The 17,668-nt window shown below is 42.0% G+C and overlaps 1 protein-coding gene across 2 annotated transcripts in view; it reads right to left on the reverse strand.

Annotated features, from left to right (window-relative positions):
- The window catches only part of lmbr1l (limb development membrane protein 1-like), a 69,519-nt gene that overhangs the window by 26,722 nt on the left and 25,129 nt on the right, over positions 1 to 17,668 (reverse strand). For both annotated transcript variants that reach the window (XM_072567061.1, XM_072567060.1), the window contains exons 3-8: positions 13,982 to 14,015; positions 8,701 to 8,840; positions 7,020 to 7,123; positions 5,407 to 5,533; positions 3,887 to 3,955; positions 3,232 to 3,296 (exon numbers count right to left, since the gene is read on the reverse strand). In XM_072567061.1, the coding sequence (XP_072423162.1) occupies positions 3,232 to 3,296; positions 3,887 to 3,955; positions 5,407 to 5,533; positions 7,020 to 7,123; positions 8,701 to 8,840; positions 13,982 to 14,015 (539 nt within the window). The remainder of the gene's footprint in view (positions 1 to 3,231; positions 3,297 to 3,886; positions 3,956 to 5,406; positions 5,534 to 7,019; positions 7,124 to 8,700; positions 8,841 to 13,981; positions 14,016 to 17,668) is intronic.

The raw sequence follows: 17,668 nt of genomic DNA on the forward strand, positions 1-17,668 counted from the left end.
AAGCTTGACTTAAAATGTACATTTTAAGATCATTCTTAAGGGAAGAGTGGGGCAGAGGGGTTTACAGAGAGAATTCCAAAGCTTGGGCTCAGGCAGCTGAAAGCAAGTTCCTCAATGGCAGAACAATACAGGCCAGGGAGGCTCAAAAGGCCAGAATTAGAGAAGTGCACAGATCTCAGACGGGTGTGGGCTGGAGGAACGTGAACACAAGAGAGAGAACCTTAAAACTGATGGGCTGTGTGACAAGGAGCCAGTCTGGCTCAGCAACAACTGGGTTAATGGGTGAGCAGGACCTGGTGCAAGTTAGAGTACAAACAGGTGATGAGTACAAGTGTATGGAGGGTAGTCAGCTGTTGAATCTGGAAATAACAAAAGCACAGATAAAAGTTTCAGGAGTGATGTGCTGAGGACGGACAGAGGCTGGTGATATCAGAAATATGATAGAATCGCAGAATTCCTACAGTGTGGAAACAGGCCCTGCGGCACAACAAGTCCACACTGACCTTTCGAAGAGTAACCCACCCAGACCGGTCCCCCACCCTATATTTACCCCTGACTAATGCACCTAACCTACACATCCGTGAACACTACTGGTAATTTAGTATGGCCAATCCACCTGGCCTGCACATCTTTGGAATGTGGGAGGAAACCGGAGCACCCGGAGGAAACCCACACAGACACGGGGAGAATGTGCAGACTTCACACAGTCATCCGATACTGGAATCGAACCCAGGACCCTGGTGCTGTGAGGCAGCAGTGCTAACCACTGAGCCACCATGCCGCCCTTTTCCTTTCAGCAGGAACGGTACCCCTTTTGTAAGGAGGGTGGAAGGAAACAGCCTCCCCCATCAGCACACACTGCAATCATACCCCAGTAGCAGCACAGTCAGCATTGCCTTTCCCTCCAGTTTGTAAATGGAAGTATGAAGTAGCTCTTGGTGATGGAGAGGCAAGGGGGCCAGAAAATCAGCTTACAGTCAAATGGAATGTCAGCATTCCAAACACATGGTTCAATATCAGTTACCAAGGAGGGGATGGAGTCTGGGCATTAATGAACACAGTTTGTCGCAGGGATCAAAAACAATGGTTATTTAATACAGACAACATTTAATTGGAGGAAACTTCTGCTCATCCAATACTGAGTATTAGACAGCAGCACAATAAATTAGAGGCAATTCAGCCACTGCAAAACTAAGTTAGATGGTACCTTGCAGTTCCAATACACCAGTGACAGGGCAGTGTTTACAGTCTTGTATGTAACCATGAAGACTGATCAGGGGAAGGGATGAAGGGGACAGAGTCATCATTGATCAAAAATAAAGTCAGTTTTTGTATTAATATTCTCATGTAGCATTGACATTGGAGAACTAATTATTGAAGTAAAAGTACATTTTAAAACATGCATGGGAATGTGAGCCTCTTCTCATAGCACAAAATGCCTTTGTTTATATCAATTTATCACTGACATTAGACATACAAATGACAAACTAAATCCTAACAAATTTTTGAAATTAATATTTGATTATTTAAATGCAGTACCAGAATGAAAGTTAAGAAAAAAAATCCACTTCTATATGGGGCATTTCGTAAACTCAGCACATCACAAATGGCTGCACAGCCAAAGAAAGCAGTTTGAAATTAGTCACTGTTGTAACAATCACTTAGTTCACAAAAAGGTCCCACAAACAGCAGGGAGATAATTTTGACTAAGTTGGATTTGCTTTGAAAAATTGTAATTATTTTTCAAGGCCAAATATTGGTTGATGCCTTCTGCTGCTCAAAAGAGTGCTCTAACATCTTTTCATGTGCACCCAAAGAGGGCAAGTGGGGCCTCGATTTAAAATATCTCATCTAAAAGTGGCACCTTCAGCAGCACCCCACTGTCAATCTGGATTCTATGCTCTGAAGTGGAACTTGAACCTTGACCTTCTAACTTAGAGGCAAGCACTACCAATGAGCTATAACTGAAACCTGAAATTAATGAAAGTACACATGAATACTCAAGCAATTTGAAAATGCAATTCTTTTTTGTCAGTGACTTTGTGGATAAATGTGCAAGGTGGTGTCTAATGAGACACATAAGAAAAAGTCTCACATTTGGGTTACTCATTGCTTATTTTAATTGCTGCAGCAAAAATCAAAAGGCAGACAATTCTTTAAATTGAGAGAGACTCAAAAAAAGTGCAGCAAATGGATGCACTTGTGTATGAAATACAAAGCGTTAGCATGCAGGTGCAGCAGGTAATTAAAATGGTAAATTGCACATTGGCCTTATTGCTAGGAGTTTGCAACTTAAGAAGTAGGGAAGTCTTGTATCAACTATACAGGGTGTTGGTGAGTCTGTACCCACAGTACTGTGGAGAGTTTTGGTTCTTGTATTTTAAAAAGGGTACACTGGCATTGGAAGCAATTCAAAAGAGTTTCACTTGGCTGATTCCTGGGATGAAGGGATGGCCTTACTAAGAACAGTTAAAAAGATTAGGCCTTGCTTCATTAGAATGAGAAGATGCTCTCATTGAAATATACATGGTTCTGAAGGGGGCTTGACAGAGTAGATGTTGAAAAGATACTTCCACTAGTTGGGGGGGGGATCTTGAGGAAGGGACATCATTGCAGAATAAGGGGACACTCATTTGTAAGAGAGATGTGAAGGAATTTCTTCTCCCAGAGGGTAGGGAATGTCTGGAATTCTCTCCCCAGAGTTGTGGAGGCTAGATCACAGAGTATTTAAAGAGGTGGACAAATGTTTTGAAATATTTTGAAAGGAGTTAATGGCTGTGCTGAGCTGCCACAAAAGAAGAGTTGAAACTTGGGGCAGATTAACCATGATCTTATGGAATATCAGAGTGGGTTTGAGGGGCCGAATGGTCTACTCCTGCTCCTACCTCTTAAGGAATTTAGATCATTTCAGTCAGTGGAATTGGGAGTGTTACAATGTTCATACACGGAAATGAAAATCAGATAGGGTTCCTGCTCCTGGTTATTGTCGAAGCTCTCTGTTGATAAATGTAGCTGTCCACACATAACTAGACTTGACTGTTATGGTCAGACATCGAACTGACATCATCTCCATTCACAGAAAGAACTGCAACTAGAGATACACTCCAGGGTGCAGCTGGACTTGGAGGAAATGCATTCCAGCAAGAGCCAGCCTATTCTGAAGAACAGAGAAAGTTTGGAGTTATAGAACAGTCCCTTAGATGGTGAGAAGTTATGAATAAGATTCCTTACCCTGGGTTTTACAAGTAGTTGCCCAGTGACAGTGAACATGCGGGACAAGCCAAAAGGAGTGCACACTGTGAAGTGAAGGAGACAAGTTAATTCTGGAAATCAAAGACCTTTGCAATAAAAATTAATAAAACTAAAGCATTCTGAACATTTCCTTTTTTTTAAAAAGGAAATGAAAAGACTTTACAATGATGAAATGCTGCATAACATGACTCATTCTAGAAAAACTGTAGTAAACAATAATCCACTGGAGATCAAAGAACTGACTGCTTAAAGAAGCAAATCAAACTTCAATTTTCTCTTTGTTGTGCCAATGCTCAATTTAAAAAGGGGAAAATTAAGCAGGACAAGTTTGATCAGTTCAGCTCTGGTTGTAGAGACAACAGCCCCTGTCTGCTTCTCATGTTAAATAAATCGATTTATGCTAAGCTTTGTCCTTGCACTCATCGATAGTATGCAAGTACATAACCCAAAATTCACATTTGTTCAAGAACACAGTTTACAAGCCATTTGAATTCAAGTACTGGGCTATTTAAGCAAACTTCACACGATCGTGTGAAGCTTCATTTAATTTCATGAAAATGGTTTTAAATGCTGCTACTTAGCAGGAGAAACAGCAATCCAAGGCTATTAATTTGCACTAGAAAGTGTTACTCACAGAGGAGAAGCAGGACTCCAAATAGAGAAATACAGGAGTAGAGGTATGGAAGGTAATAGTCCCACAGATCTGTTGGTGAAAGAGAACACAGGTTAAAATATAGACGGAATAAGAATGAATAGCTGGAGAAGGGTCTTGTTCTCAAATTGTTGACTTTCCTGAGATGCAACATCCTGATGTATAAAGGTCCATCCCAAGATAACAGGAGCACAGAAATAATACCAGAATTTTTTCAGCACAGAACGAGACCATTCAACCCATCCAATGAGCCTTCAGACTTTGTGCTAAGCCTGCAAACACAATTCTAGTGCCAATGCCATCACAATTTAAAAAAAAACAAATTGCAATATGTGTTGCCACTCCTCCTCCAGGAGGTCCCAGATGATGGGATAGAAAGCAACAAATCCAAATTTGCTGATGGCACAAAAAGATAGATACATTGTAACCTTATGCTACTATCTCCACTGCTTGCAGACAGACACTGATAGATTAAGTAAATAGGCAAAACTGTAGCAAATGGATTTCAATGTAGGCAAATACGAGGTCAGAGCTGAAAATGTGTTGCTGGAAAAGCGCAGCAGGTCAGGCAGCATCATGAGCTCATGCCCGAAACGTCGATTCTCCTGCTCCTTGGATGCTGCCTGACCTGCTGCGCTTTTCCAGCAACACATTTTCAGCTCTGATCTCCAGCATCTGCAGTCCTCACTTTCCCCTCAAATACGAGGTCACCCAATTTGGACCCAAAAAGTATAGACATAGCAAATACTAAATGACGAAAGGCTAGAAACAGTGGAAGGTCAAAGAGCTGACACAGTGGCTCAGTGGTTAGCACTGCTGCCTCACAGTGCCAGGGAACTGGGTTAGATTTCAGCCTCGGGCAACTGTGTGGAGTTTGCACATTCTCCCAGTGTCTGCGTGGGTTTCCTCCGGGTGCTCCGGTTTCCTCCCACAATCCAAAGATGTGCAGTTTAGGTGAATTGGCCGTGCCAGATTGCCCCATAGTGGTCAGGCATGTGTAGGTTAGGTGCATTGGTCAGGGTAAATATAGGATAATAGGGTTGGGGTATGGGTGGGTTACTCTTTGGAGGGTCAGTGTGGACATGTTGGGCCAAAGGGCCTGTTTCAAAACTGTAGGGATTCTATGACTTGGGAGCCCAGATACATAATCCTTAAAAAAATGAACATGTATTGAAAGTTAATCAAAAAGGTAATGGAATGCTGACCTTTGCATCTAAGAGATTAGAATAGAAAAGGGATAGGATTCATCCTTTCGTTATACAATGCTCTGGTTAGACCATGCCTAGAATAGGTGAATATTCTACCACACCTAAAGGCGTACTGTACTGGCCTAGATTTACAATGACACCTTGACTCAGAGGGGTAAAGGTACAAGGAAAGATTTAACAACTAGGCTGGTGTTCCTTGGGGTTTAGAAAGTAAATAAGTGTTTTGATTGAAGCTTTCAAGACATCAAGGAGAACAGAGAGGGTAGCCGATTTAGCCTTTTGCTTGACACTCACCATATAGAGATTCTCTGCTAGCTGCATCATTATTGATGATTGCAGATGCCACCCACACAATCCCCAGTACCAGGAGGGTCAGAAGAAAGAGGACAACAAATGTTTCATAAACTCGAGCCATTATTCCCTGTAGAAAAGACAATACCATCTCTCAGACTGGGTTCCTATTTATTAAGAATGACAATTAACATATTTGAGCTGAAAATCCAGGTCAGATAAATGAGATGTTAAACCCAGCTATTTTAATGTCAGTAGCTTGTACTACCAGTTTCAGTCAATGCAGAGAGTTGTTTAACTGACCCAGTCACACAAAGGGAGAAACCAAAAGCAGACTGGGTGACTGCTTTGTGTAACACCTCCAATCTGTGTGTGTAAGCAGGACCCCGCCCTTGCCATAGCCAGTCATTTTAACCCAGCGTCCTGCTCGCATGTCACATGTGTCTGTCCTTGGCATACTGCAGTGTTCCAGTGAATCACAGCGCAAACTGGAGGAACAACATCTCATCTTTAGATGAGGCACTTTATGGCCTTCTGGACTTAATATTAACTCAACACCTTCAAACTGTGAACCCACTCCCATTCCTCCCCTTTCTTTTAGCTTTACTTGTTCCATTCTCTGTCATCATGTCCACTCTCCCTTTCCCCCACCCCAGTGGGATTGCCTGTTCTTCCCAGACTGCCAGTTAGACACACCATTGTTCTGCCATTCTCACACTACGACCACTTAATCTGAACATTGGGGGAGAAAGGATGCTCAATACTCCACACCCCACCAACCCCACAGCCCTCCCAAACTATTACATAAATGCTGCCCCTCCATTCTTCACGTCAGCCCTGAAGAAGAGTCATCCCAACTCGAAACATGAGCTTGTTCTCTCCATCAATGCTGCCTGATCCGCTGTGATCTCCATAGGACATGCCATAAATCAATCAATCAATCAATCAGCCAATTCCAGGATTAGTTTAAAAGTCACTGAAATTTGCCAAAGTAGCTCTCAAATAACAAAAACAGGTTACATGCAGAGAGATTAGCTTATTGAATCTTCACTATCAATGGATTAAAGGCCTGACAAAAAAAAACTATCAACCACACATGATGGTTAAACCACACTGTCAAATCAAGCTGGATCAAAGCACCCATCTGGTCATAGAGATGTACAGCATGGAACTCTCCTCAAACTCCTCACATTTCCAGAATGAAAGATAATCCCCAAGCCTTTTTAAAAACTCTTAGTTTACACTTTAGCAACACAAGGAATTATTAATGTGTCATTAAGATTGAGCTTCTGCCTCTTTGCTGCTTCCGCCCAGCACACAAAGACAAACATACATTCACTGCCTCCCCACAACCCCTCAATCGTTCAACCCATATTCTGCACTTCCTAAATTCTGTCCTGCCATTGAGTACAGGACTACACTTCATTCATGTTTGGAGGGGAAGACATAGCCAGTCTTCCAGCTGGTTTGGTATATTCAACAATCTTGCAGTTATTGCAATACAGCAATCAACCCTTTTCATCCTATTTTCCAGTAATGATTTTAAATCCAATTACATTCACTCATTTACCACTGCTCTTTCAGTCTTTTTGCAACACCACAATATCCCTTCTTACCTTTTTTGAGCCAGCAAATCCCTCAGATTCAGTGAAGAAGTACGCAAAAGGCATCAGGAACACCAGAGAGATGTTGGAGAAGAGAAAAACAAGATTCCATAGGCCTGCAGGGAGAGACACAGGACACTTACATTCTCTGGAGATTTCTGTTAACACCTGCTGTACAATTATTGGGTTCTGCAACTAGTGCTGATGCTAGATCATCAAGGAAGCTTAATTATCCGAAACCTCCATCAGAACAGTCATTGAGTTGCAACTGGGAACACTGACTCTATTAGAAGATAAAAGAAAATAATTTTAAGGAAATAATTTTCAGTCTGTGCAATTGGAGACTTCGAAATGGGAACTTGAAAGGGTTCAGAAAAGATTTACAAGGATGTTTGAGGCTGAATAGGCTGGGGCTGTATTCCCTGGCATGTCGGAGGCTGAGGGGTGACTTCATAGAGATTTATAAAATCATGAGGGACATGGATAGGATAAATAGACAAGGTCTTTTCCCCTGGGTGGAGGAGTCCAAAGCTAGGGCATAGGTTTAAGATGAGATGGAAAAGATTTAAAAGGGACCTAAGGGGCAACCTTTTCACACAGAGGGTGGTGCATGTATGGAACGAGCTGCCAGAGGAAGTGGTGGAGGCTGGTACAATAACAGCATTTCAAAGGCATTTGGACAGGTATGTGAATAGGAAGGGTTTGGAGGGACGTGGGCCAAGTGATGGCAAATGGGTCGAGATTAGGTTAGGCTATTTGGTCGGCATAGATGAGTTGGACAGAAGGGTGTTTCCACGCTGTACATCTCTATGACTATGAATGACCTAATGGAAATTTTCAAAGGCTTTTAAAATGGAATTGAATCTCAGATCCAATGCCAGCTCTGACTGAATGTATCTCTAAAGGTTTCAGTATAATCAGCTAGAACATTCAGTCTACCAACGCAGTGTCTTCCCAAACCAATTAAAAATCACACTGACTTGGTTAGCTAAATTGATGACTTGACCAGTCAAACAATCCCCTGCCAGATTTCCAAATATTTGTTTTTAATAACTAAAACAAAAAACCCCAACTGCAAAATAAGCTTTTTGCCTAATTCCCCAGTGATTCTTCTCCCAGATTGCTTGCACCAGTCTCCTGGGAATTAATCTTTTGATACCTGGTACTCCTAAGACAATCCTGTAGGTTTTACACCCCTAATTATAGCCAGCATTTTAGATACCATATTTGATGCCTATACTACAGAATGAGAAAATGCTCATTGTTGAATAACAAAAGAAATTGTGATGGAGGAGGAAATAAAAATCCAGAGTCAGGATTTGAGATACAGAACAGGCTGAGCATTGAGAGAACATGGCCACTCTTCCTCAAAACACTTGGAACTGTAGCTGCTTGTGGTTATTCCCTTTCACCACTAGATGGCAACTTTAGCTCACTCCCATAGGCTCTGACTCTCTTAAGAAGCACAGAAAAATCAGTACTATAATTTTGAAAAAGCTAACAACCCACATTTATTATTTTAGCTGCATTAGTGATTCAAATTGGAGTTCAGCAGATACCAGGTAAACAAGAATATAGCTCATTTCTCGATGCCCTATAGTAACGAACATAATAAAACTCAGTAGTGTTTTATAAAACTTAATTCTTTACCTGAAAATGGACAATGTTGTTATTTAAGCTCTAATTTACTCACCATGAATAAGTGAACCATTCAACCACTGCATATAATAGTTTTCTGGCAATGAAAGCAGGACCTCGTTGCTAATAATTGAAAACGGTAGAAGGAAGACAGCCCCAGCAGATACTGCGAGGGTGAACGTACACATCCATAACCTATTTACAAAAAGATTAAAATTACTCACGAGTGTCCTGTTGTTTTAAAACAAAGGTCAAAGTTATGTCATGACAACATTTCAACATCTTCCAATTAGCACATGGCTCAGATGTAGCACTCAGATAGGAGGGCGAACTTGGTCCTTTATTGCTGAAGGCAGCTGACCATTCTCTTGCCTTCAGTTGCACCTCGATCAATATAAATAGTACTGCACAGACAGCCACCAAAAATCCCTGTGTTCTGAATCTACCAACAGGTTAATCACACATGCATTGGGACAACAGATGGTGGGAGGTGGCTGTGTGCTTTTAAAGCAGCATCTTTCCATAAATAGTAAGTGTGGGAGAGGGGAAGCATAGGGGTGGGTGAGGAGGGGAGAGAGAGAAGAGTATAATATTTCAGTAAATAATGCCTCTTGACTAGATTTTTAAAACAAGCTTCCTCAGCATTTCAGACAATGTAGATAATCCTCTGAACACCACGGTAGCAGCCAGAGACAATGATCCAGTTCAAGGTACACAAACTCTAATGACATTCACACAGAAATACATACAAAACAAGTGGCTACATTGCAAACACTGAAATTTTTAAACTGCTTAATAGCCAAAAAGATGTGAAAGATGCTTTATTAATGTAAGTTCTTTATCTCTCCTCCCCTTATTCAAAATATTTAATAACTATTTGTATGGGAAGTCCAACATTCCCCGCTGTTCAGTAAAAGAACTTCAGTGCTTGCCTCCGCAACCAACTGACCCCACATGGACTCCGGACTACATTCAAACCAGCACAGTTTGGATCTGAACAGGACAATCAGTACAGACTACAAATGCAAAACCACCAGCAATGGTTCTCCTTCAGGATCCTCCGCTCCACGCTCACAGCTATGCGCCGCCACCTAACCTCTCTACAGTCAGTTCAACTGAGGGCCACACTCTCTCAGAACTGCAACCCCCTCTGTACTATATCCTAAGAAGAATTCATTCCTGATGAAGGGCTTTTGCCCGAAATGTCGATTCTCCTGCTCCTCGGATGCTGCCTGACCTGCTGTGCTTTTTCAGCACCACTCAAATCTTGATTCCACTTCTAGGCAATTGACAGTAGTTATCTTATATTTAATAAACTCAAAGACTTTCACCATTTATTGCATCTCAAATGGAGAAATTTTGAAACCAAGATAATTAGCTTATAATCGATGAACTAATGGCACAGATAATAGTGAATGATTATGATATAGTAGGCATCACAGAGACTTGGTTACAGGGGGGTCAGGACTGGCAGTTAAACCTCCATGGTTTTTCAACTTATCGAAAAGACAGAGAGGTGGGCAGAGGGGGTGGGGTTGCCTTGTTAGTTAAGAACAAAATTAAATCTATGGTATTGAATGACATAGCGTCGGATGATGTGGAGTCTGTATGGGTGGAATTGAGGAACCACAAAGGCAAAAAAACCATAATTGGAGTTGTGTACAGACCTCCTAACAGTGGTCAGGACCAGGGACGCAACATGTACCAGGAAATAGAGAAGGCATGTCAGAAAGGCAAGGTTACATTGATCATGGGAGACTTCAATATGCAGGTGGACTGGGTAAATAATGTTGCTAGTGAATCTAAAGAAAGGGAATTCATGGAATGCTTACAGGATGGCTTTTTGGAACAGCTTGTCATGGAGCCCACAAGAGAGCAGGCTATTCTGGACCTAGTGCTTTGCAATGAACCAGACTCTATAAAAGATCTTAAAGTAAGGGAACCCTTAGGAAGTAGCGACCATAATATGGTAGAGTTCAGTCTGGAGTTTGAAAGGGAGAAGGCAAAATCTGATGTAATGGTGTTACAGTTGAATAAAGGTAATTATGAAGGCATGAGAGAGGAACTGACTAAAATAGACTGGAAGCAGAGGCTAACCGGGAAGACAGTAGAGCAAAAATGGCAGGAGTTTGTAGGTATAATTGAGGACACTGTACAGAGGTTCATTCCCAAGAAAAGAAAGATTAACCGGGGAGGGATTAGACAACCTTGGCTGACAAAGGAAGTCAGGAAATGTATTAAAGAAAAAGAGAGATCCTATAAAGTGGCTAAGAACAGTGGGAAATCAGAAGATTGGGAAGGATACAAAAGCAAACAGAGGATAACAAAGAGTGTAATAAGAAATGAGAGGATCAAATATGAAGGTAGGCGAGGCAGTAATATTAGAAATAATAGTAAAAGTTTCTTTCAGTACATAAGAAACAAACGACAGGCAAAAGTAGACATTGGGCCACTTCAAACTGATGCAGGGAGCCTAGTGATGGGAGATAAGGAAATAGCAGGAGAACTTAACAAGTACTTTGCGTCAGTTTTCACAGTGGAAGACATGAGTAATAGCCCAAAAATTAAAGGGTGTCACGGGGCTGAGTTGAGTATGGTTGCCATTATGAAAGAGATAGTGCTAGAAAAGTTAAAAAGTCTTAAAATTGATAAATCTCCTGGCCCCGATGGGATACACCCTAGAGTTCTGAGAGAGGTTGCTGAGGAAATAGCAGAGGCATTGGTTGAGATCTTTCAAGAGTCACTGGAGTCAGGAAAGGTCCCGGATGATTGGAAGATGGCTGTAGTAACCCCCTTGTTCAAGAAAGGATCAAGGCAAAAGATGGAAAATTATAGGCCAATCAGCTTAACCTCGGTTGTTGGTAAAATTCTAGAATCCATCATTAAGGATGAGGTTTCTAAATTCTTGGAAGAGCAGAGTCTGATTAGAACAAGTCAACATGGATTTAGTAAAGGGAGGTCATGCCTGACAAACCTGTTGGAATTTTTTGAAGAGGTAACAAGTAGGTTAGACCAGGGAAACCCAGTGGATGTGGTCTATCTAGACTTTCAAAAGGCCTTTGATAAGGTGCCACACGGGAGGCTGCTGAGCAAGGTGAGGGCCCATGGTGTTCGAGGTGAGCTGCTGGGATGGATTGAGGATTGGCTGTCTAACAGAAGGCAAAGAGTTGGGATAAAAGGTTCTTTTTCAGAATGGCAGCCGGTGACGAGCGGTGTTCCACAGGGTTCGGTGCTGGGGCCACAGCTGTTCGCATTATATATTAATGATTTGGATGAGGGAACCGGGGGGCATTCTGGCGAAGTTTGCCAATGATACGAAGTTAGGTGGACAGGCAGGTAGTACTGAGGAAGTGGGGAGGCTACAGAAGGATCTAGACAGGTTGGGAGTGTGGTCCAGGAAATGGCTGATGGAATTTAACGTGAGCAAGTGCGAGGTCTTGCACTTTGGCAAAAAGAATAAAAGCATGGACTACTTTCTAAATGGTGAGAAAATTAATAAAGCCAAAGCACAAAGGGATCTGGGAGTGCTAGTCGAGGATTCTCTAAAGGTAAACATGCAGGTTGAGTCTGTGATTAAGAAAGCGAATGCAATGTTGTCTCTTATCTCAAGAGGGTTGGAATATAAAAGCAGAGATGTACTACTAAGACTTTATAAAGCTCTGGTTAGGCCCCATTTGGAGTACGGTGTCCAGTTTTGGTCCAAACACCTCAGGAAGGACATACTGGCATTGGAACGTGTCCAGTGGAGATTCACACGGATGATCTCTGGAATGACAGGTCTAGCATATGAGGAACGGCTGAGGATACTGGGATTGTATTCGTTGGAGTTTAGAAGATTAAGGGGAGATCTAATAGAGACGTACAAAATAATACATGGCTTGGAAAAGGTGGATGCTAGGAAATTGTTTCTGTTAGGCGAGGAGACTAGGACCCGTGGACACAGCCTTAGAATTAGAGGGGGTCATTTCAGAACAGAAATGCGGAGACATTTCTTCAGCCAGAGAGTGGTGGGCCTGTGGAATTCATTGCCACGGAGTGCAGTGGAAGCCGGGACGCTAAATGTCTTCAAGGCCGAGATTGATAGGTTCTTGTTGTCTAGAGGAATTAAGGGCTACGGGGAGAATGCTGGTAAGTGGAGCTGAAATGCGCATCAGCCATGATTGAATGGCGGAGTGGACTCGATGGGCTGAATGGCCTTACTTCCACTCCTATGTCTTATGGTCTTAAGGCTGTTATGTCAGCCAAAAGTAGGGGGAAAAAAAAATCAAGATTCCCTCATCAATAACGTTCCAAAATATCGCCTGGGGCTTTGGCCAATTTTTATTCATTCTTTGAGTATGGACATCTTTGACAGGACAGACACTTATTGCCTGCTTTTTTATTATGCTAAGAAGGAAGTGATAGACTTTCTTGATCTGTTGCAGCTGTTTAATACAATGAAATGGCTTGTTAGGTCACCTTAAAAGGTCAATCTGACATCAGAAAATAGCACAGCATCGTAACAGGCCATTTAGCCCAGCAAACCTGCATGTTGACGGGGTTTGGAATTACCTCTAGGCCCAGACCAAACAAGGATAAAAACAGAAGGTGAGGGAGAAACTCAGGATTCTGATGATGTTTCAAATCCACTGACTCTTCAACTGTGTTTTTCTCTCTCTACAGATCCTGCCAAACCTGCTGAATTTCTCCAGCACTTTGTTTTTATTGCAGATTTCAACAAGCACAATTCTTGGTTTTTATCGAAGCAAAGACTGGTTTCCAAATAAAATGAACACTGACAAGCCAGTTTCCCACACCGCCCCCCCCCCCCCCCACAAAAAAAACTCCAGCAACTACATGGCCAATTCTGCTGATATCATATTTTTGTTTCCAGATCCTTTTTTTTTAAAAAAAGTGCATTCATATTCTTGAATTGCTAGAGTGGGATCTGAATTCTCATCCTCTAGATTACTAGTGGCACACCCAGTATATTGTACAATAGGGTGGCATAAAATATTTATTATGTTCTTAAAAATAATTCAGACAAAAGAAAAAAGGTGGCCAAATAGCTGGATGGCTGTCTGAATTGACACACACGTGTCTGTCCAAAGGGCAGGACTGAGCCGGCAATAATTTCCTAATTTTACCATCACATACAAAGTCCAAATGATTAGTGCCTTTGGAGACGTCAGTTCGGCTGGGACTAAAGTACAACACAGTGCCATTATTATAAATTTGTGGTATAAGGCAGTAGCTCCCATAATTCCTCCCTTCGACTGGTTTATAGCATGGCTGGTTTTAATGGAAGAAGATGAAAATAGAAGATTGAGTTTAGCATATCAAGAAATTAAACTTACGTGATACGATTGACTGTTGCATCTTCATTATTGTCTAGAGAAGATAGATAATTTCATATTATACAAGTTAGAATTACTGCTTTATTCCTACAACAAGGATTTCTTTCCTTGTTAATATACAATTTCCTGATGGTAGAAAAATATATACAACAATGGATTTGTAGGATTAAACTAGGAAGATTGTCTAACACCTTTATGCCTAATCAAGCCGTCAGAATCTTGACACTACACGGATTTCAAAAGCTTCACTTCCAGATTTCAACTGTTAGTCAGAGAAACACATCTTGGTTCAAGTCTTAAATTAAGGACTATAAAAGGATAGGTAACATTTAATATATTCCAGATTTTCCTTCCACAGTCTTAAGAAAACAAAGGCTGAATCAAGAAAAGGCCATTTGATGTCAAGCTCACATCATCTAGAGCCTATGCATAATTATTCGGAGATGGTGAGGACTGTGGATACTGGAGAGTCAGAGTTGATAAAGTGTGGTGCTGGAAAAGCACAGGAGGTCAGACAGCATCAGAGTAGCAAGAGAGTCAACGTTACGGGCATAAGCCCTTCTCCTGAAGAAAGGTGATGCCCATAACGTTGACTCTCGTGCTCCTCAGATGCTGCCTGACCTGCTGTGCTTTTCCAGCACCACACTATCAACAATGCATGATTATTACATCATAGCTACCTCTTCTCATGGGAGCAACTAAATTCCTTTCCTTAAATAAAACAAGCATTTATGTCTCTATCACCTTCAAACCCCATTCTCAACAAATAGCAATTCAGTTCTGTTTGGAAGCTTTATTTGATCTCAAACCAACCTAGAGTCCTTACCACATATCTACTGGATGTAGGTTTGCTCGCTGAGCTGGAAGGTTCGTTTTCAGACATTTCGTCACCATACTAGGTAACATGAAGCCGCTTTATCCGGAGGCTCACTGAAGATGTTACCGAGTATGGTGACGAAACGTCTGAAAACGAACCTTGCAGCTCAGCGAGCAAACTTACATCCAGAACCTCAAACTGAGCTACAAATCTTCTCAAAACTCACTAACATATTCACTATCCTGTGAAAAGAGGGATCTTCCTCCATCCCTCCAAGCCCACTTTACAGCTCTCCAGTCTTAATAATGACTTCACCAGACCAAAGAAAAGCTCACAGCACCAAGAAAGCTCAACAGCACAATGTCCCTCCACCCAAAAGACTGCAGCAGTTGCAGACAGCAGCTCACCACCACCTTCTCCAGGGCATTTAATGATGGGCAGAAAAAGCTGGCTCAGCCAGCAACATCCCAATTTTTTAAATAGTTTTTTTAAAAAAAAATGACAGGTCCTTTTTCTTTACATTTACATACGGGAGGAACATACACTATTTTGAAGGTAACTCTCAAATAGGGATCCTCATGCTCGGGTGGCAGGCTACACAGTTGGGATTGCCATTTTTCTTTGGTTAATATAACTAGATTCTGCTTCGCTTTGCCACCTTTTGTTAATGTTTCTGGTCTGCCTCAACCACACATCTCAAAAACAAAAAAAAAGCAAAAAAAAAATCTTTAAAGTCAGATCTGAAAATAAAAGGCTAACTTATGGACAGTATTTTGTTCTATTGGTCTTTTTACAGAAGGGCCAATTCTCACCACCTGTATGTCTGGACTTCACTTCACCCCACCAATTAATAGCCATGCCTTCAGGAGGTCTATACCCCAAGCTCTGGGCTCTCAGATGAAAAACCTCTGCTTCCCCCCTTTCAAATTTCGTTGGCAAGTTTTTAAAGCAACCCATTTCTTATCTCCTTCTAAAGATGGCCATCATTTTCTCAGATTACATCAACGTGATGCATATTTCATGTTTCCCAACACAACTCTGGCCCAAAATCAATCAAAATCTGCTGGGTAATTTGATTTCACCCAAAACTCACTGAAGAGCATTTCAGCAACGGCTCGAAGATATTTGTGGCTACGGAAATGTGCCAACGTACACTCTTCATTAATAGAGGAACAACATGTCCAGAATGTTGACAAGATGCTAAGGAAGTTTAAGCCACACATAGATGTCATTGCCTGTCCAATGGTACTTGACCCTATCAAATAACATGCAGTCTTGGCACCACTAGGTACCATATGAATAACTGAAACAACATGAAGAAGTGAACAAAAATAGCCCTGCAGCTGTTGGTTGTATTGTCTATGCAACGATGAATTGCCTGCTTTCTCTCTATGTCCTGAAATATGAAGTCATTATAATTTGGAGAATACTACACCTACCTGACCTCACGAAACAGCAGCAAAAGCTTTAGAAGAACACAAGTGAATTAGACTAGCTAAACCGTCGCCTACAAGGAATTAGTTGATCTCAACAAGGGAGGAAGTAGGACCTCTATAACCAACAGTGCTGCCTCTGGGGGAAAATAGTCATCTGTAAAGGACAACTCCGATCTCAACACAGGAGGCACTAAAAACATAATTATTCGTAAAATAAACAGTCTCATTAAAATGCTCAGCACTGCAGGATTCTGTCAACAATTGGACAAATGAAGCAGCTGATGTAGTTAAAGATGTACAAGATGATCAACAAGGTGTGTTTAATTCCCAATCTATGCTCAGAATAACCCTTGGTACCGCTGGGATATGACATGTGGCCTTGTAGGTCAACAGAAAGAAAACTGTTACATATCAACAATACCTCAGGAATTCTTTTTAATTCATTCATGGGGTGTGGGCTTTGCTGATTAGGGATGGGCAATGAATGCAGGCCTAATGCCCTTGAGAAAGTGGGGATGACTGTCTTCTTGAGTCACTATAGTCTATGTGCTGTGAGTTGACCCACAACCCCATTAGGGAGCAAATTCCAGGATTGTGACCCAATGACACTGAAGGAATGGCAATATATTTCCAAGTCAGGATAGTGAGTGGCTTGGAGGGGAACTTGTAGGTGGTAGTGTTCCCCTGTATCTGCTGTTCTTTGCCCTTCTAGACGGTAAAGGTTTTGGCTTTGGAAGGTGTTGTCGCAGGAGCCTTGGCACCTTTCTGCAGTGCACAGTGTAGATGGTACACACTGCTGCATTGATGGAGGAGGGAGTGAATGTTTGTGGATGCAATGCCAATCAAGTAGGCTGCTTTGTCCTGCATGGTGCCAAGCTTCTATGTGTTGACGGAGCTACATAAGTAGGGAGTATTCTATCGCTGTCTCGACTTGTGCCTTGGAGATGGTGGACAGGTTCTGGGGGAGTCAGAAGTTTCTGCCTGCTCTTGTAGCCACTGCATTTATTGGTCTAACCAGTTTGGTTTCAGGTCAATGGTGACCTCAGCATCTTGATAGTGGAAATTCAGTGATGGTAATACCATTAAATTGCAGGGGCAGTGGGTTTATTGGTGGTGGTCATTGCCTGGTACTTGTATCGTGCAAATGTTACTTGCCACTTTTCAGCTCAAGCCTGGATATCATCCAGGTCTTGCTGCATTTGAACATGGACCGCTTCAGTTCCTGAGGTGTCATGAGGTGCTGAACACGGTTTGCCAATGACAACACATTCCCATATCTGACCTGGTGATGGCAGGAAGGTCATCGATGAAGCAGCTAAAGGTGGTTGGGCCGAGGAAACTACCCTGAGGAACTCCTGTGGAGATATCCTGGATCTGAGATGACTGACCTCCAACAATCACAACCATCTTTCCATGTACCAGATATGACACCGA

The sequence above is a fragment of the Chiloscyllium punctatum genome, chromosome X (assembly GCF_047496795.1).
Source record: "Chiloscyllium punctatum isolate Juve2018m chromosome X, sChiPun1.3, whole genome shotgun sequence".
NCBI classification, from domain to species: Eukaryota; Metazoa; Chordata; class Chondrichthyes; order Orectolobiformes; family Hemiscylliidae; genus Chiloscyllium; species Chiloscyllium punctatum.